The sequence below is a fragment of the Syngnathus typhle genome, linkage group LG7 (genome assembly GCF_033458585.1).
Source record: "Syngnathus typhle isolate RoL2023-S1 ecotype Sweden linkage group LG7, RoL_Styp_1.0, whole genome shotgun sequence".
Classification (NCBI taxonomy): Eukaryota; Metazoa; Chordata; class Actinopteri; order Syngnathiformes; family Syngnathidae; genus Syngnathus; species Syngnathus typhle.
In genome coordinates, this window is record NC_083744.1 from 7,245,954 (window position 1) to 7,264,040 (window position 18,087).

General features: G+C 39.8%; 1 protein-coding gene across 2 annotated transcripts in view; it reads right to left on the reverse strand.

The window, feature by feature from the left end:
• Positions 1–3,408: 3,408 nt before the first annotated feature.
• Positions 3,409–18,087, reverse strand: part of sema3d (sema domain, immunoglobulin domain (Ig), short basic domain, secreted, (semaphorin) 3D) — a 33,838-nt gene continuing 19,159 nt past the window's right edge. For both annotated transcript variants that reach the window (XM_061282643.1, XM_061282642.1), the window contains exons 4-18: positions 17,600–17,662; positions 17,390–17,506; positions 17,111–17,204; positions 16,324–16,452; positions 15,150–15,286; positions 13,234–13,348; positions 12,084–12,153; positions 11,849–11,993; positions 11,068–11,290; positions 10,780–10,868; positions 10,588–10,629; positions 9,099–9,256; positions 8,388–8,452; positions 8,172–8,311; positions 3,409–5,608 (exon numbers count right to left, since the gene is read on the reverse strand). In XM_061282643.1, coding sequence (XP_061138627.1) covers positions 5,189–5,608; positions 8,172–8,311; positions 8,388–8,452; positions 9,099–9,256; positions 10,588–10,629; positions 10,780–10,868; positions 11,068–11,290; positions 11,849–11,993; positions 12,084–12,153; positions 13,234–13,348; positions 15,150–15,286; positions 16,324–16,452; positions 17,111–17,204; positions 17,390–17,506; positions 17,600–17,662 — 2,007 coding nt within the window. In that variant the 3' untranslated portion in view covers positions 3,409–5,188. The remainder of the gene's footprint in view (positions 5,609–8,171; positions 8,312–8,387; positions 8,453–9,098; positions 9,257–10,587; positions 10,630–10,779; positions 10,869–11,067; positions 11,291–11,848; positions 11,994–12,083; positions 12,154–13,233; positions 13,349–15,149; positions 15,287–16,323; positions 16,453–17,110; positions 17,205–17,389; positions 17,507–17,599; positions 17,663–18,087) is intronic.

Below are 18,087 nucleotides of genomic sequence, written 5' to 3' on the forward strand. Positions count from 1 at the left end.
AAGCAATGTTGTAATCTGTGATGCATTAAGACTCCCACTGACTCCAGCATGTATTCAATCTCGTGTCAACATTGTTTGGGAAGGTTCCATGGTTTGAAAAAATAAGGTCCAGCGCAAGACCTGTGTCAAAAAACTCCACCAGAACAAATAGCATGTTCTTGATTTATGATTGATAGGTCGTTCTTTATCATGTTTACAATGTGCTTGTGGTGTTGAACTGCACTGAATCATTTGATACATTAATGTTTAGTTACCCCAGTGTGTTATGAGACTCAAATATAGCATACATCGGTTTCCTCTTGAGAGTACTCTATGAGATTTTGCTTGTGTTTCTTTTATTACTCTCATATTTTTTACGCCACTTGGAATACATTAGTTCTGGATAAGTGGTTAATCTAAGCGATATGTTGAAAAGAGAAATGGATGCCTATTTGATGGTTTTTCAAATTTATACTTTGAAAGGGAACCAGAACATTAGTCTTCTCTTTGTCAAAAGAAAATCGTGAAGTTGACACTTTAAAAACAGCCAAAGTACTAAAGTTCGAGGCTGACTCCAAGCTCTTCTTAAACGCCTCCATCAACAAAAGGACGCCAATATTATTTAAATCGTGGAATGTCAAATAACACCTCTTCCCAGTTAATCCAGCATACATTCACCATCTAATAAGAACCGTCTCAAATCTAAATTAGACCAACACTCGTTCAGCGCGTAACATAGTGCGATAATATTTATATCCAGTGAAAATGCCAAGAATGTATGTTGTGTATTGATAAAGCTTTGACGCAGACAAAATATAACCACAGGCTGTTTTCTAACACAAGTCCAAACTGACCATGCAACTGTGATCAGTGTGTGGAAACAGACCTTTGGGTCAATTTATAAATATTGAATTTAGGAAGATAATTCCAGGCCTCGGTATTGGGTTTTATTACACTGAGGACACATACTGAATATTCTCCTTTATTAGTTTATGAAAAATGCTAAAATTATATATAAAACATATCCATGCGCAGACAATGACAGCAAGTGTGTCAATGTTCGACTCTGGTTGCTAAGATACCAAAACAAGTGGTAGCCTGATGCTTTTCGTAGTTACATCACAAAGCCCAGCGTTTGCTCACAAAAAAGAGAAAATGTGATGCAACCGAAGCATGTTTATTAAACTCTAAAATCTCACGTTTCAAGGAGCATGCACTCAAAAGTAGTGAGTGCTTCTCTGCTATTTACTCTGCCTGTAATGAATCCCAGCCATCTGCTGAGAAGCATGTTGTTTTTCTTGTGTTTCTGAGGGCAGGACACTGCGTGGAACAACAACAAAAAAAGTTTTTCCTTTATGTATCCATGTCATTGACCATGCTGCTGCCAAAATCTCTTGCTGCTCTCAATCTAAAATCATTCCGCTGCCACCTCTCCAATTGGATGTAACATTGCCGCAATGACAAAACACTGTGCGAACGAGCCATAATTAAGTCAGCAGATATTTTAAAAAATAAATTTGCAAGGCAAAATAGAGTTGAGCTCGCAGGATAGAGGTCATCTACTTAGCCTTCCACTGCCCCCACTATTATGGTCTTTAATTACTGCAGTAAGAACATTTGAAACGACTCCTCTTGACCGAAGTGATTTTCTTTTCCCCAGAGCATCTTAAACAGACTTATTATTATTTCTATACCACCCAAAGTCAAAAGCGAAATAGCCCGCAGTCAGACCTTGGACATACCTGGTTTAGGATCTCCTATATATTCTTCCTGTCACAAATGCTGAGAAGAGGAGTGGTCACATACGTCGGTAAATCAGGAAGAGGTGGTCGTTACTTGTCGGGAAACAACTGTTTGGAGCTCGTTCACACATACCACTAGTCGGCCGCTATCCTCGGGCTACCATCAATACCGGCCAGGCGTGACAGCTACGACGCAATTCTGACTGCCTCCACCCAAGCCAAAAGGTTCACTATTACCACTTGACAAACACGTACATCGGCACAGCTGTAAATACTCTGTTGACGTCTCAATTCCGCTCTCAATCCTTTTGACATGCTGTTTGAGCGTCTGGTTACTGGTATCATTTGCAAGGATATTCAAATTGTGTTTGCCCAGATCTGCTCAGCGCAGGGCCTGATCTATTCTCGTGGCCAATCACCAACCCAAAAAGTATTTGCATGATCCCCTTGGAAAAACTGTGACCTAGTAATTTTGGTTTGTGAACAATCTTGGTCTGGCCAAGGAGGGCTCAGAACTTGGTGCTTTTTATCACTCCACATAAACATCATTGGCGCCATGCTTCAGGTATTTTTGCTTATTGCCCAAAATGGCCGCTACATTCCACAATGAAATGTAAAATCTGCACTGGGTTGTGGTAGATGGGGTCTGAGTTAAGGCTAGCAGTAACCACAGCTCAAGTAAACATATCCGTACCTAAAAAGGCTGACGCTGCACAATGATTTGCGAGCGAAATGTTATTTCATTATCATAAATTGTTTTTACTTACAGCGTTGCCGTATTTCACTACAATTTCTTTTTTAATCACACAACAAATATAACATAATGGTCTGATTCTGAAACAGATTTTCCATTTCTTTCAACGTGAAACATTATCTCACTTTGCAAATGTTTTAGTTTGAGAACAGGTCACAGAACAAATTCAATTTGTAACTCAAGCTTGAAACTGACCGAAAGGAATTTTGATATTTGCAACCTGCCTCCATCTTTGTGCAAGTGTTCTGCAACCCCCCCCCCCCCCCCCACACACACACACACACGAGCGTCTTTAGCCACTCCAACGCTCTCATTACCGCAATCACATCAAATGACCGCTTTTCATCCTTTCCCGCTGCTTCTGTCTGAGTAGCAGCTCCCTTCAAGGAAACTATAAAATAATTACTGAAGAATGAGGACATTGTTGAGTGGTTTGTGTTTTTGCTAGATGTTTGGTCTTTGCGGGCCGTCAATAAATAAACAATGACCACGGAGAAAGTGTGTAAAATATTCATAAAGCGACGCGAAGAATCACTGTGGAGGATCACCGTGTTCTTCATAGAGCCCTTGTTTTAAGATGCTTTTTAGACACAAAAAGGGCCTCGAGGTGTTAATCTTACAAATAACTCCTACAATGTGACACTATTGAGGTTTGCATAAGACTAAAACTTGTGAAGATGTTTATCGCTTTATTCTCGGAAGCCTCCGCACAATCACATGCTTTTACACACACAGCAACTTTTCTTTCTTTTTTTTTTTTTTGTCTCGCGTAAATAAGAGAGCAGCTGGTCTTGAATCATCCTGACGTACAGCGTCCGGGGACCTCGATTGCTATATCAGGAGACCTGGATAAAGGCCAACCCACCAATTCTCAAGCTGCGCGTGTTCTAGAAACTGCACGCCTCTTACATTTATTTACAGATGACAAGGACGTTCAGGTTTTATGCACGCGAGACTTGTTTATTTAAATAATTTCAACGACAACATAAAAAGAAGTGACCTGACAGTACAAAAATATAATATCGGCTGTCCTTGACATCACAGCCTACATGTTTATCATAAAAGCACTAGTTAGACTACAATGGACATTTGACATAGGTGCATCACAATGAAGTAGAATAAAGTGTAAGCATAATTTGTTCTTAATAAATTGAACAGTTCAATTCAAAACGTGGAAATCATACATAATGTTACATTATTTCATGATGATGGTAATTTTTTTTTTTTACACTTTTGTGATTATAGCTTACAATTTAACAACAAAAACGGCAAATAATTGTCCCAAAAAATGAGTTATTTTTAAACATGGTAATTAGGAAGGAATTTAAGTTCTGAAAAGTATTTTTAATGCATCTGCGTGAATTTTATTTCACTTTTTCAATTACATAAATTGACTTTTATAATATTCTAATTTACAGTGAACTCCCATATTTATGGTTCCCCATTCATAAATTCACCTACTACCAAATTTTAGGGGGAACCTAGCCGCTGTTATTTGTTGACTCATCTATTTATTGTTTTTGTGCTTAGGCCTTAGCCATGTCTCTCATAAAAAATATCGCTATCAAGCACTTCCTGAGGGGAGGAGCTTCATTTTATCTGGCTGAAAAAAATGATTTACCATTTTGTGGCATCTTTTGATAATTCTACACCTTTTTGTGTGTGTTTTTAATTACTCGCTGACTATCCTTCGCGGCAAAGTGGAGGTTCACTGTTTGGAGATGCGCCTCTATATTCTGTATAAGTTATACAATTATTTACAGTCATTCAACATGAATGCATTGTTATCTCCAAGAGGAAACCGTCTTTTCATGATCCACTAATTTGATAGTAGTTTAAAGTCTCTCAGTGGCCAAAGAAAGGATGGGGCGTTACAATCAATGGATAACTCGTTGGTTTTGGTGTTCATTTTGTGGCAAAATTGACTTGTATTATACTCCTGAGACCAGAAGAGTTTTGGTGATTCAATTAGAATAAGCTGAAATCAGCAAGTTAGATTGTGAAACATTTGCTAAAAATATAAACATATAAGTAGGGAACACACTTTAATTAAGGGGGTCCTCGGTTTCTAAAGGAAACGGCCACGACATTTCGCGGAGGTCATTTACATTTACAGTCATTCTTACTTTTTTCACTGGATTTTTTTTCAAACAAGAACAGCTATCACGACTGCGTAAGCAAAAGTTAGTGATAGACTACAAGACATGAGGACTAATATATGGATTTAGGTTGTTTTGCCACTCGAAGAATGGGATTTGTTTTTTTTTATTTGTCCTACACATTGCGCTACTTTTTTTTACCGCTTTCAAAGGAAACATCAAAATTTCACAGCATTTTCTACAAAGTTGCCTCACTACCGTCGGAATGTAATTCATTCGTTAACTGAGGACTTCCATTTGCTGGGTCTTAGGTTTGGCTACCAAATAATGCTATTTTCTACACATTTCAAACCATAAAGATGTTTTGTTTTGTTCCAAGATTGCCTTGCGACTAAAAGAATAACTGTTTAAACTCGCGTACCAATTCGGGGAGGTTTGTATAAATTACATTTCGTCGATTAATCAGTTGGTCTGCATTTTGAAACATTTTACATCAGACCTTTTCCAAAAAAAGTACAAAAAACTACCCACTAAATATAGTCTGTGAACTTCTTTTGCTTGACGATTGATCCGTCCCGCCATTTTTTACAGTCCTCTCCATCGTCTACTGTTCACTACAGTTTGTCAGTCCCTCTTTCCTTTTCTCTGTGATGCCTCCTGTTCCTACTCTTCTTCATTTCTTGCATGTGTTTCCACTTGCCAACTCCCAAGGCTCGGACGCGGGTTTTCGCCGGCCTCTTCTCGAGCCAAAGGGAGTCGCAGTACTCCTCTAGGGAACCCACGGGGGAGCCCAAGAGCCTCAGGTAGTCTTTGTAACGGTGGCCATGCTGTAGCTCCATCATCGTGTCCTCGGCGGCCTTGGGCTTTCGTTCCAGTTGTCCGTGTGGGACCAGCTTAAGGGTGATCCGGCGGAGCGTGTGGGCAAAGGGAGTGTGCTCTTGAGCTTCACATTCGTACACGCCGATGTCTGATGCGTGCAAAGAGCGAATCAGGAGGCCTCGCTCTGTTTGTATGATGCGATCATCAGGCCTGACCTGTAAGGAAAAAAAACGACGCAACGGTTGAGCTCAGAATGGAAACCGTATCAAACTCTCAACGTTTGTTTACCCAAGAGAACAAAATTCTTAAGGCAGTAGTAAAATCCCAAATGAGAATGCAGCTTTTATGTGCTTGGCCCAGACATGCCAGTCGTAGCTTGAATTTAACCAGAATTGCAGAAAGTGGGAATGAAGCCTGAAATAGGAAGTGCACTGAATTGGTCAGGGCGTTCCATGTCACCCATTGTTTTGTTGATGCTTTATTGGCTTCTTTCCTCTTCTGCCCATGACTCTGCCACATTATAAATGCCTCATGCTTTGTTTTGTGCTTTGACCTGAGGTGTTTCACAAGTTTTCTTTTTGTGTGTGTAGCCGCAACTGCTTACTGATGGTCCACAAAAATAAAAGAAATTTGGATAAGGAAGGTAGTGGATCCATGCCCCCCAACCCCCTTAGGCCTTGGAGCATCTGCATAACAGTTTGAGAGTATGTTACATACTATATCGCAGACTGGTAAAAAACATTTATGTCATAATTGTGTGTTTTTCAAGGGCAATAAAGGAGTTTTATAGGCAGCTATTTCATTTAAACTCTGCTCAAATAACCGTTAATAAGCAGATTTACAACCAGAAAGTGTGCATTTAACATGAAGCCAACTTGAATGGAATGTCCTGAGCTGGGACATACTGTGTGGCTTCCCATCATTAAAGCCACAAATCTCCTGTTCATGTTCTGTCAACTTTTGACGATGTTCACCAAGGTATAATGACAAACAGTATTTCATCAAAACTCATCAATGTCAAAGTCATGTTTTATTGCTTGTTTAAATGTTTTCCATAATTTAAGAAAATTTCCAGGAGTCTTAATAAAAGGTCTCTCACATGCCTTTATCCAAATACACTAAAGGTCAAAGATTTACACCTTACTTAATAGACACATGTCACACTGACTCAAATCACTCAGTATTGGGGAGTTGGTTCTGCACTGTGGGTGGTACAGTGAGTGAGCAGCCACTCAGTTTCGCCACTTAACAACTTCTAGGACCTCATTTAAATTAAATTAAATAAAATTAAATTAACAAACAAATAAATATATAAACATATAAATGAATAGATAGATAGATAGATAGATAGATAGATAGATAGATAGATAGATAGATAGATAGATAGATAGATAGATAGATAGATAGATAGATAGATAGATAGATAGATAGATAGATAGATAGATAGATAGATAGATAGATAGATAGATAGATAGATAGATAGATAGATAGATAGATAGATAGATAGATAGATAGATAGATAGATAGATAGATAGATAGATAGATAGATAGATAGATAGATAGATAGATAGATAGATAGATAGATAGATAGATAGATAGATAGATAGATAGATAGATAGATAGATAGATAGATAGATAGATAGATAGATAGATAGATAGATAGATAGATAGATAGATAGATAGATAGATAGATAGATAGATAGATAGATAGATAGATCTTTATTGTCATTGTCACACATGTACAACGAAATTTAAAAAGTGCCAACCGATCAGTGCAAAAAAATAAAAAATAAAATAAATAGAATAAGAATTACAAGCTAAAAACCACACAGAAGAACATACACAAACATAATCATTTTTTTAGCGGCATTTAATGTGACTACCGCTGTAGGGTAAAAACTGTTGGCGAATCTGCTAGTTGTTTTTAGCACATTAGGTAACAAATCCTCACGTGGTCCCACACATAAACACTGAAAACACCCTTGTGTGTCCAGGGTAGCGGCAAACGTGTGTGACTGTGTGGATCACTCTGTTATGAATATGCAAATCTGTGGATAGCTGAGCATGCATTTGAAAGGGTCCATCATAAATCCCCCAAAATTCATTGTGTTTAAGAAAAAGAGCATTCTAGAGTACACTGTAAAAAAAATAAACATTCACATATATTAAATACTGAAAAAAAAGGACACATTTTTCAATTTAAATAATCCCTCTCGCCCTGAACTTTCTCTACCTCCCTCGCTCCTCTCGCAAATCTCTGAAGTTTCGAATCGATGGATAACTACTTAAAGTTTGATACTGAGAAGATAATGGCCACTGAATGACAAAGCAATTCATACGAGTAAGTTCCTATCACGGTGTGATAAACTGCAGATGTTCATCTGTCCTTGTGACTTGACACTTCCAAGCCCAAGGCACTCGTGAAAATCAATGACGACTCAATTTAAGGAACTTGTTCATTCCCGATTGCCCGATTTATTCCCTTTATTACTTTTTACGATGCAGCGGCCTACTGGGAGTTGGCTGTTCATCTGTTTGAGAAGTGATTGGTGTCCTGAGACTAAGTGCTCCTTTCATCTTCCTGTAGGATCTGCTCTAATGTGATTTGTGTTGGCATTCACGACTCTGACCTCCAATAAGTCAGATATAAGACTTCAACTAAATTGAGATTTAACGTTTTTGGATGCTTTGAAGCGTTTATTAATTCTGTGAACTTCCGTGCTCTAAATTGCAAAGCTCCACGATAGGATAGTAAGAAAAGTTGAATTTGAGACTGACCTGCTCCCTTTGTTCCAATCCAGCCCTGCGAATGAACCAGCCGATCTGAGCCTGTTGAGATTTGGGGATGCACTCGAGGAACGTCGAGTTGCTCTGCACACCAAAGAGAACTCGCTCCTCCACACGTCCCACGCCAAAACCTGAAAGAAAATGCAATATGAAGGTATGTTGTGTTCTAATACAAAATTGAAGTGAAGAAAAGACTTGTCAACATACTGTCCTCTGTATCCCAACACTGACTGGCGGGGTCTCCATGTTTGATGTCTTGTCTTCTGGCTCTCCTAGGGGAAAAAATATCTTTCAAAAAAACTAATCTAAAGAAATCTATAGTGGAATCTTTGAGTGAGGATAAATTGAGTAACCTGAGATTTAAGCTATTTGTTTGTAATTCTCTATAGAGGTCACAGGACGGCAGAAAAAACACTTTTTGTTTTGTCAAAACTGTTGCCTGCTTTTAACCCCTGGCAAAAATGATGGAATCACCATTCTCAGCAGATGTTCATTGAGTTGCTTAGTTTTGTAGTACAAAAGTGAATCAAAGACATGGCACAAAATACCTTTAATTTAAATGGCACCTTTCTGGGTAGAAGATTAACTCAAAGAATTTGTGGAAAAAAAACATGGCACAAAACAAATTTAATTTAAATGGGACCTTTCTGGCTTGAAGAAAAAATGTGGTAGTCTTTTCCATTTTTAGACCAAGCATAGGCAAAAAAATAATCACTCAATTAACACACAAACATTAACACACAAAAATTCACAAAAGATCCCACTATAATCACTCGATTCTATACTTGCCAACTTTGGTTTGTGAAATATAGGGAGATTAATTTTTCATTGGTACAACTATCCTTTGAATATGCACCCGATCATTGACTGGTAACCAGCCCAGTAATGAGGACAAATATTACCATATCGAGTACTCACCTCTTGGCTGCTGGGACATATCTGGAGCAGGTGTGCCCATCCCAGGCACAATGGGGGTCTCGGGCCAGGCAGCACTCGGCGCAGGCTTGGCCGTAGAGGTGACATCTGCTTAGCGACAGTTGGGCCAGACCCTCGCTGGAGCCAACGTACAGCTGTTGCTAAAAGCCGAGCACAACATACAGAAGCCAGAAAATTGACTACCACTGCTTTCTTGTCATAGAGTTTAGTAGTTTGTGTATTTTTTGGAATGAAATAATTATGTTGATGATTCATGGATTCCCCCAGTTTTTAGACTGCAGTAGTCGTTAGTTCTACACTTTGGTGACACTTTAGAGTCTGAACTGAACACAGTGAAGTTATTGTATCGTATAAATTGTATGGTATCTGCTCAAACTTGTCCAAAGGTAAGCAGATTCCTCAAGGAACCCCCACCAAACCCCCAACCGCCCAGACACGCGCAGGTCAAAATGCATTGAGAGATTAATGGCATCTTTGATTAGGGTTGAAGTGTCTCGTGACACCCCTGACCTTTGAGATAATGAGGCGCGAGGCGGCCGAGAGAGCTCGAAACTCACAGAGAGACGGGAGGAAGTAGAATGAGCATGATGAAGAGCGAGGTTTTTACAGACGAGATTAAACAGAACTAAGTCGGTCGGGGGGCATAAAAAAACAAATAAAGCAACTTGTTTTGCACCCGCAGACCAACTGCTGATGAAAAATGGGAACGCCACAAGTATGCTGACAAGAAACATGAACCACAACAGCCTTTGACCCTCAGCTCCCTATTAAGTTCTTGCTTTGGGTTTTTTATTGAAAACATTTAAAAACTGTGACTTGACCTTTTATTTTACATCCGAGTGGGATGTGAAAGAATCACCGTTTGTGTATGGTTCAATTGTATTTAACTCTGAAGTCAAATCCATTTGCAGTTATTCTTGAAGAAGTGTTGGTTTTTAAACTTTGATTTAGCTCCAATTTGTAGGCGTAATCTATTTTAATTGAATCCTTATTGAAGGTTTGTGTAAACACTTGAAACTCACAAAACCATTTTTTAACATTTTAACGTTTCCAATTGCATATGAGCATAAGAACTGATCACAGCATGATTTAGGTTTTTCCCCTTAGCTTGTATGAAAACCAATTCCCGGAAAACGTTCATATATTTATGTTTTAAATGTTGAACAATTTAACATCATATTGTACGGCTTGAGCGTCTCCAAGAGTAACACAAGTGACCTCGACTAAAATATTTGCGGCTTGGAAGCACAAGTTCCTGATAAATTGCTTTTCCACCATATAAATGAGCCCAATTGAGAACTTTTTTCCCCCCTGTCCCTTAACTTGTTGTTGTTGTGTTGTCCATTGAGATGATTGATTAGATGTGTTGTGAAGTAAGTGTAGGAGTGACATGAAGCTCCCCCCCCCCCCCCCCCCACCTCTCTATTACGATTTCTCCCCGATAGCAGTAAAACAGTGAATGAGGTCTAACCTGCTTTGAAGAAATCTCCAGACTGAGAATTGGCGTGGGAACCTGTAAACAAAGTAATGTAATCAACATTCATTTTTCTAAAGAAAAGTATTATTTTTCATAGTTTGTTGCAGCACACCAGGCATTGTAATGTCAAGTGGTTTACAAAATCACTTTGCGTGTGTGTGTGCGTGCATTTCACTTGCGTCCAACCTGGAAAACTTGAAGCTCTTCAAGCACCACTTCCTCTGTGGACCACTTGTCTCTGGTGATGCTCACCACCTTCAAAACTGTGCCAACATCTGTGAGAGACAGACAGTTTCAATCACTTGAAAGAAAACCCTTACAAATTCCAACGTTTTTTGTAATGTAGCCAAAGTTTTTTGCACTAAAACATGAAATCCATTGGTTTTAAGCACTCTTAAAAAAGAAAACCTGCTGATGTTCTCCTGGTGTTGCACTGCCCCCTAGTGGTCGGTATTTGTAACAAGTGCCACTCACCTGTCCCCAAGAAGAGAACCTCATATGGGCCGTCCTCGGCTAAAACTCTGTCCACCACAATCTGGGTGAGGCTGTAGTCCACTCGGACGCGCGTGAACACGGGCCGGCCGCTCAGTGGGTAGACGGAACGGAACATGAGCGGGTGGTAACGGATGAAGCTGAGCACATCATCAGGGAAATCTTTGGTGGTCTTGATCCGAGGGTCATATGTTTTACTGGGACACTACAAAATAATATACAATGCAAAGATAGACAATTGGATGCAGTCACGCTCTGCAGTATGAGTACAGCAAGTATGTAAAGAAAAGAAAAGAAAAACGTTTTGGGGCGTTTGTCTCTCTCTAGTGGCCATATGAAGAATAGCAAGCTGAAAATGCCAGGCAAATTATTATTATATGTAATACAATTATAGTAATATAATATCTTATTTGAGTTTTCATATTGATCGCTGCAGGGACTACCGTGCACTGAATGTAATGAATATAAAAATAAACATTTAGCGCAGGATTATAATGAAATAAAAGGCTGTTCAATCGATGAGTCAAAGTGTCAAATAAATAAAAGTTATGTTATTGGAAATTACGGACAAGTCAATAAGAACATAAATCACATTTTATTAAAAATAAGTATCAACTGCTAATTTATTAACAAAAACTAAATAACCATGACGAGGCAACTCTGTCTAGTTTTTCTGTTTACAGTGATACATTTCGGGAAAATAATTGTTTGTGTGTTCTTTAGTACAAGCAACATAACACTTGGGTGTTATTGACATACTCACCGTTCCAGGACGTGGATAAGGTATTCTTCCCTCGTACTCAACCCAGCGGTGGTCTGGTCCCTCCTTGTGAGCGTAGGGCCCGTTGAACGCAGCCCTGATGCCCGCCATGCTGTACACGCACACGGCCGAGCCCCGAAAGATGGAGCTGAGGGTCGGATCGCAACAAGACATCCGAGTTACAAAATTGATAAGAATCAAGGAGATTGCAGGTGCCGTGGATGACGAACAAACAAACCTGGAGGTGGTGAAGACCCCATACACAGTTGGGTTCTTTGGATCCCTCGTAGGAAGCATAAAAATGTCCTCTAAAAGCAAGACACACTGTTAATGTACTGTAAATTCACCCAGCAAAGATTAATAGTTACAGTATTTACTTTTTAGTACCGTGGTCTTATTTGTATTTAAGACAAGCGGCTCCCTGAAATTTACACCTTTCATAACCACCTATTCCCACTGAGGCACTATATTCAATTTTATTGAATAGTCAGCCTCAATGCCATTTGCACTGCTTTTATTCCTCTCAGAGGAATGCAAATGAGATTTCGATGAATTAAGAGCTGCAAAGGATTTGCACGTCTGAAATGTTTTCATAACATTTCAAAGAGTCACTAATGGGGTGAAAAAAGGGATGCGCAACCCTGGAACTCAGGATTCCGACTAAAATTTTTAGCATAAGAGACGCAGAAATTGACTTCTTTCATGGGTACCTAATGTAGAAAAATAAAATAGGACTCTCTTGGCTTTGATTTGACTTTTTATAAAACTTCAGCATTCCCAAAAACTACCCTGAAAAAAATGTTTAAAGTCTAGGTCCTTAAAGCACTTGCCTCCTACATAACCTTTTTCTGGAAAGATTGTGGAAAAGAAAACAAAAAACAATCAGCCTACGACATTAGTTTAAATAATTCACACAAACTTTGGTGGAGATGTCTCTCACAAAAGTATTTATAAAAAAGTTGGCCATTTTGGTTTCAAGCAGACATTTTGGAGTAATTCACTCCAAAAAGTCATAATCAGAGGAGCTCAACAGATTGCTACAAATATTAAATTTTTTGCTTTAGCTATCTGTACACGAAATCAAGGTTTGTTGGTCATTTTAAGAATTCACCAGGGAAAAGGGAGTTTGACAGCATATTCATCTTAGCTTACTCCTAAAATTAGATTTCTGTCAGCGGGCTGTGAACATACCAAAAACCCAATCTTAGCAAATGTGCACATCCGAGTCCAGAACATGTTTCCTTAAAACTGACCATTTGAAAGTTGAGCTTTGACGAGCTCTTAACGACCAAATTTGAATCGGAAAAGGGCAGTTTTGGTTTGAAGCATCTATTTTGGACAGCTAGATAATCATCACACACACACAAAAAAGAATTTCAGGGACATACGTAGCTCATCAAAGTGCGTGTCTACTCCATCGGGTCCAGGTATGGAGCACACAAGTCTGGCCTTGAGGAAGGTGGTCCATTTGTTGGTCAGACTCCTTAGGCCACCCACGTCATTCTAAAACACAAGCGCTGTCATGACTACAACAAAAGCACAGTAAGACAGCTGGACAAACTTGAGTGTAGACTTTTTACACGCTAATTAAATGACCCGAATTCTGTGTTTGTTTTGCAGCTACTACCATTAAATTCTTGTTCATTTAATAACGTCCAGGAGATGAGGCTGGAACAAATAAGTGCTGTGTACCATATTGTTAGAGCAAATAAAAAACAACAGGCATATTTGCTGATTGATAATATAACTTAGATTGGCCACGAATGCCCTTCCACAATATAAAAGCATTTGTCATGCGTTTGTTTTGTGGCTTTCAGTTTCAGCGCGGACACCAACTGTAACCCAGACAAACCTCCTTCTCTTCTGTTTCACAGCTTTATCTCAAGTCATAAATACACCGTAATCTCTCTCCACAAAAATGTAGCGATCGAATCTTGAGCGCCAAGCGCTTGGTAGCTGCTCTCATTTGGCCCAGGTCCAGCACACAGCCAAGGTTTTAAATGAATGTTATCAGTTGTGAATCTGTCTGGACTCCCCATCCTAAGTCAACGTTGCTGTAAACCATCTGTTTAATAGGAAGCAAAGTTAAACCGTCAAAATGTAATCCCTCTGCAGTAAAGAAATTGATGACTTACATGGGGATGTCGGACAATTAGCATTCAGTTATCATCAGTTGAAATGTTCCAGAAACCCTAACCTCAAAACAAAAAGGCCTCAAGAATCGTTCCCCAAAAAGACTTTCAACTCAACTGAGCTTTTAAAACCAAGACATTTTAAAAACAAAGGCAGTTAAAACAAATTAGGCATAATAAACTTTAGTTTCTTAATTTTTACTCGTTCTAAATCTGTCTCATATGTTGGACCCTGTCTTTTGTGGCAATAATGTAAACAGGTGGTAAAATTTCCTTTCTATGAAAACTAATACGATGACACTTTGACCCCAAAAACATACACGAATGATGATGTGAGGAAATACAATTAATACATTTCTTTTGCACTGAACATTTTTCTCCATGCTCTCCTCACTTCAAACAGACTCTCCATCTTCAGCTTGGAAATTATTTTAATGCCCTTGGCTGGTATTAAAGAATTGATCATCTCCTCCTGCATACATGTCATAGAAGTATTACACTCGTACTGCTTCACTGTGCGGACTGCGCTTACCTCCATTTCTTTTCTACGATTACAAGCTTTAATTGAATGATCCGCTTCTTCTTCTTAGCACTCACTTTCTCAGGACCCGTGGTTTAAAAAACAACATTTGGCAAAATGCTGGCACTGAGAAATGGAAAATATCAGCACTAGACAACAATGGTCTATATTTTCACAACTGATGATGAGCCCATGTTTGTCAAGAACCCATTTTGTGTCGCAACACAAAGCAAAAAATAATGAACAAAGCAACGTCTCATAAAATAAGTCAAGGCACCAGAGTAACACAACATTCGGAAAACGTCTCAATCAATCATTAACAAAAGTACAGTAGTCAGTTGGAGGATCTCAGTCACTTCTCCCCGTTTGCTTTTGTGAGTGCCTGCATAGCACAAGTGGGGTTAAAACATGATTTACTGCCTCTGACAGCGGCAGCAAGTCTATCTTTCATAGGACTGCAAAACAAGACCGTCTAGAGAAAAGGCCTCCTTGTATGGGAGATAAAGCCCATCTAAAGTGGATGACACAGAGATCTTTATCCTATCAGATGACACCAGGAGGTATGGCTCCTTCCCTCCGTGTGTGAGATGATTTTTCTTTCCTCATCTATGCACTCCCCCCCGCCTCCCCCGTCTCATCCAGTCTCACTCACCTTGCAAATGCGGGCCACGCGGGACAAGACGCTCTTGTCGTTGCCTTCCCACGACACCTCACGGAAGAAAAAGTAGATTTTGTCATCGTCTGGATTGTAGGTGTCCGCGATGGAGTGTGCCGATATGAACTTGGCCTCTAGAGACACCAAAAGAAGAAAGACTTATTATTCTGGATAATGTGCAGTAAATAATAGTTTTCACAGAAATACAAATGGTTAGATGAATAGTACTGACTGATGGATCTGTAAGATAAATGACATAAAAATGAGTCTCGCTTGGATGGACAACTACGAACCACCATGACGCAATGTCGTGTCGCGTTGGGTGAGGCAAGTTCAGTGTCGGAGTGACGTTACGTCAACATTAGCTCAACCGCTGCAAGCTGAGCCAACAATGTCGGAGTGACTCCCCAACTGGAACGACTTAACATATGGCTGTTAATGCGTTCGACAACAGAAGGTTATTGTTAGTTCTGTGATTAAAAGTTATTCCGCTGGCACGCGAGGAAAGAAAGTCATCACCAGAAGATGAGCTCCCTTCATTCCTGTCACCACATTTCAATGTATACTGGTCTATTCCAGCCAGACAGAGCGGGAACCAGAGAAGCTTCAACCAATGTGGAGGCCATGTGCAAGGATTTTGATACGGGTGACAAATGCTGATGCAGAACAAGTCATCACTCTGGAACACACTTGAAAGTGGAAACGTATGCGCCGCAAAAGTCAATTAAGTCATCGCTGTGTGTAGAGACGACTGATGAGAATGTAGGTGCCACTGTCAAGCGGCAAACAACTGATTTTTCCATTTTACAATTTTTCAACTGGTCCAGGTTGTACCCCAAAGTCTACTTGGGTAGGCTCCAGCTCAGTCAGACACTAATGAGGTATAGAAAATGGTTGGACCGTGAGAACAGGTCAGCACATGACATGTTTGTATGCGGTTAACAGCGCGAACTATGTGTTGCAAACTGTAAATTCCTCACTAGGTGTGGCAGCCATGCTCAGCTATGGCGTTCATGTAAAAAAAAAAAAAAAAAGGCACACTACATGAATAAGCGAGCTCTGTCCTCTGCACTGGAATGCCAATAACTGTTCTGCAGGCACAGAGAAGCTCTTTGTGTGAGATATTTTGACGAGAGAAACGCAATACGTTTGCAATGGAATGTGTGTGTACCATTGATCCAGTAGTCCTCAGAGATGTCGGTGCGGATGTAGTGCTGGTCAGGTGGCGGGCCGAGTGAGCGTGTGAACGTCGTGTCTTTGCCCAAAAAGTCCGAGGCGGTGCCCGCGTACAGATACTGGTCTAGATTGAATACAGAAAAAGCTCAAACAGATATCTTTCAAAAAACATTAACATTCAGGGGTGTCATACTTGTTTTTACCGGAGACATTTTTTTTTAACTTTTTGTTCAAATTACTGTAAAAATTACTGATACATATTGTTCAAATTACTGGGTAACAAAAAAAATTGCAAAATCTTAATCTAATCACATGCCAATTTGAAATTTTGTTACAGATTTAGGATCATGGAAGTTGACATGATTTGTTTTCATGGGCCATATGAAATGATATGGCGAGCCGGACCTGGCCCGCGAACCTTTAGTTTGACACCCGTGTTCTAGACCAAAGGAGATGATGGACAAATTAGAGTCGCAAAATTAGGGGAAGAGTCAAAGTTTGAAACTTTACATGGAATTTAACAGTAATTTATGATAACAAACCAGGAATTTACCAAATTGAAGGTAGTCTTTTAATATAGAATATACGTACAAATATTTCAGTATAATACTGACAGAAACAATGAGATTCCATGAAATTGCAGTGGTACCTTGATTCCCACTCCAATAATTCCCATGGAAAATTGGAAAACCTCTCCACTTCCTTACTTTAAATCCCTGTAGAAATCTAACTCAAGCCTTCTTGAAATTTACCATTCACTTTGTAACCCCGGCTCATCATACCTGTGAGGACTGAGGTGAAAGTTTGCATTGGATCAAAAGGACATTTCAATCTGCCAGACTCCACTGTAGCAGGCAGTAGATGGAACACTCCATCCTGTCAACAAAAAGGTTGGAGATATCGGTTTGGTATCTTGTCTGCATGTTTTAATGTCTCTGTAAAGAATATATATTTTCGTGATAGCCAGCTCAACTGAGCAAGATGTGCCAAATTTGAGATGAGATTCTTCAGTCTTTTGGAGGTAGAACTCCATCCTCCAAGATTCCCTGGATTCCTCTTACCTGTCTTGAGCCGGCGATTTCAATGAAAGCACAGACGGGATTGAAGGCTCCTGTCCCACAGGCGTAGACATGTGTCAGGTTGTAGTTGTGGAGCACCCTCACAAAGTTGGCGCACTCCTGCCATGACCAGGGAGAAAAAGACGGAACAAGGCAAATGTTTGGAAATATTCCCACACATCAATGCGATATTGCGAAAACTAAGTGACTTACATTCAAATTTTTGCCTGCCAGTTTGCATACTTCTACTCGATCTCGAGGTGCAGGCCAGTGAATCTAGTGAGAGACAGCAAAGTTATTTTAGCATTTACAGTCAATTCACAAGTGAACCGATTTAAGGGATTTTCAAACTACGAGCAATTGCTTGGTGGTTCAGTTCATATTTCAACCCTATTTCATGCCTTTTAAAAAGAAAAACAATGTTTGTAGATCGTAACTGATTTATCACTGGATAAATCTTGACATAATAAAAGATGACATTCTCCCCTCCTGTTGTGGCACAACATTTGTGGAATTTGGCGTTTTTACTGTAGCGTGGTAACTATCACCTCCATGTGCGGTTGCAGTAAATCTGACGTCGCACAACACACGCTTTCCCTTCAGTGCACCTCGCCGTGTTCACACATGTGTTATAACAGGCTTATGTGCTTAGCGTGTTGCCTCGCCCCAAAGCCTACCAAGGGGAGCTATCGCCAAACGTT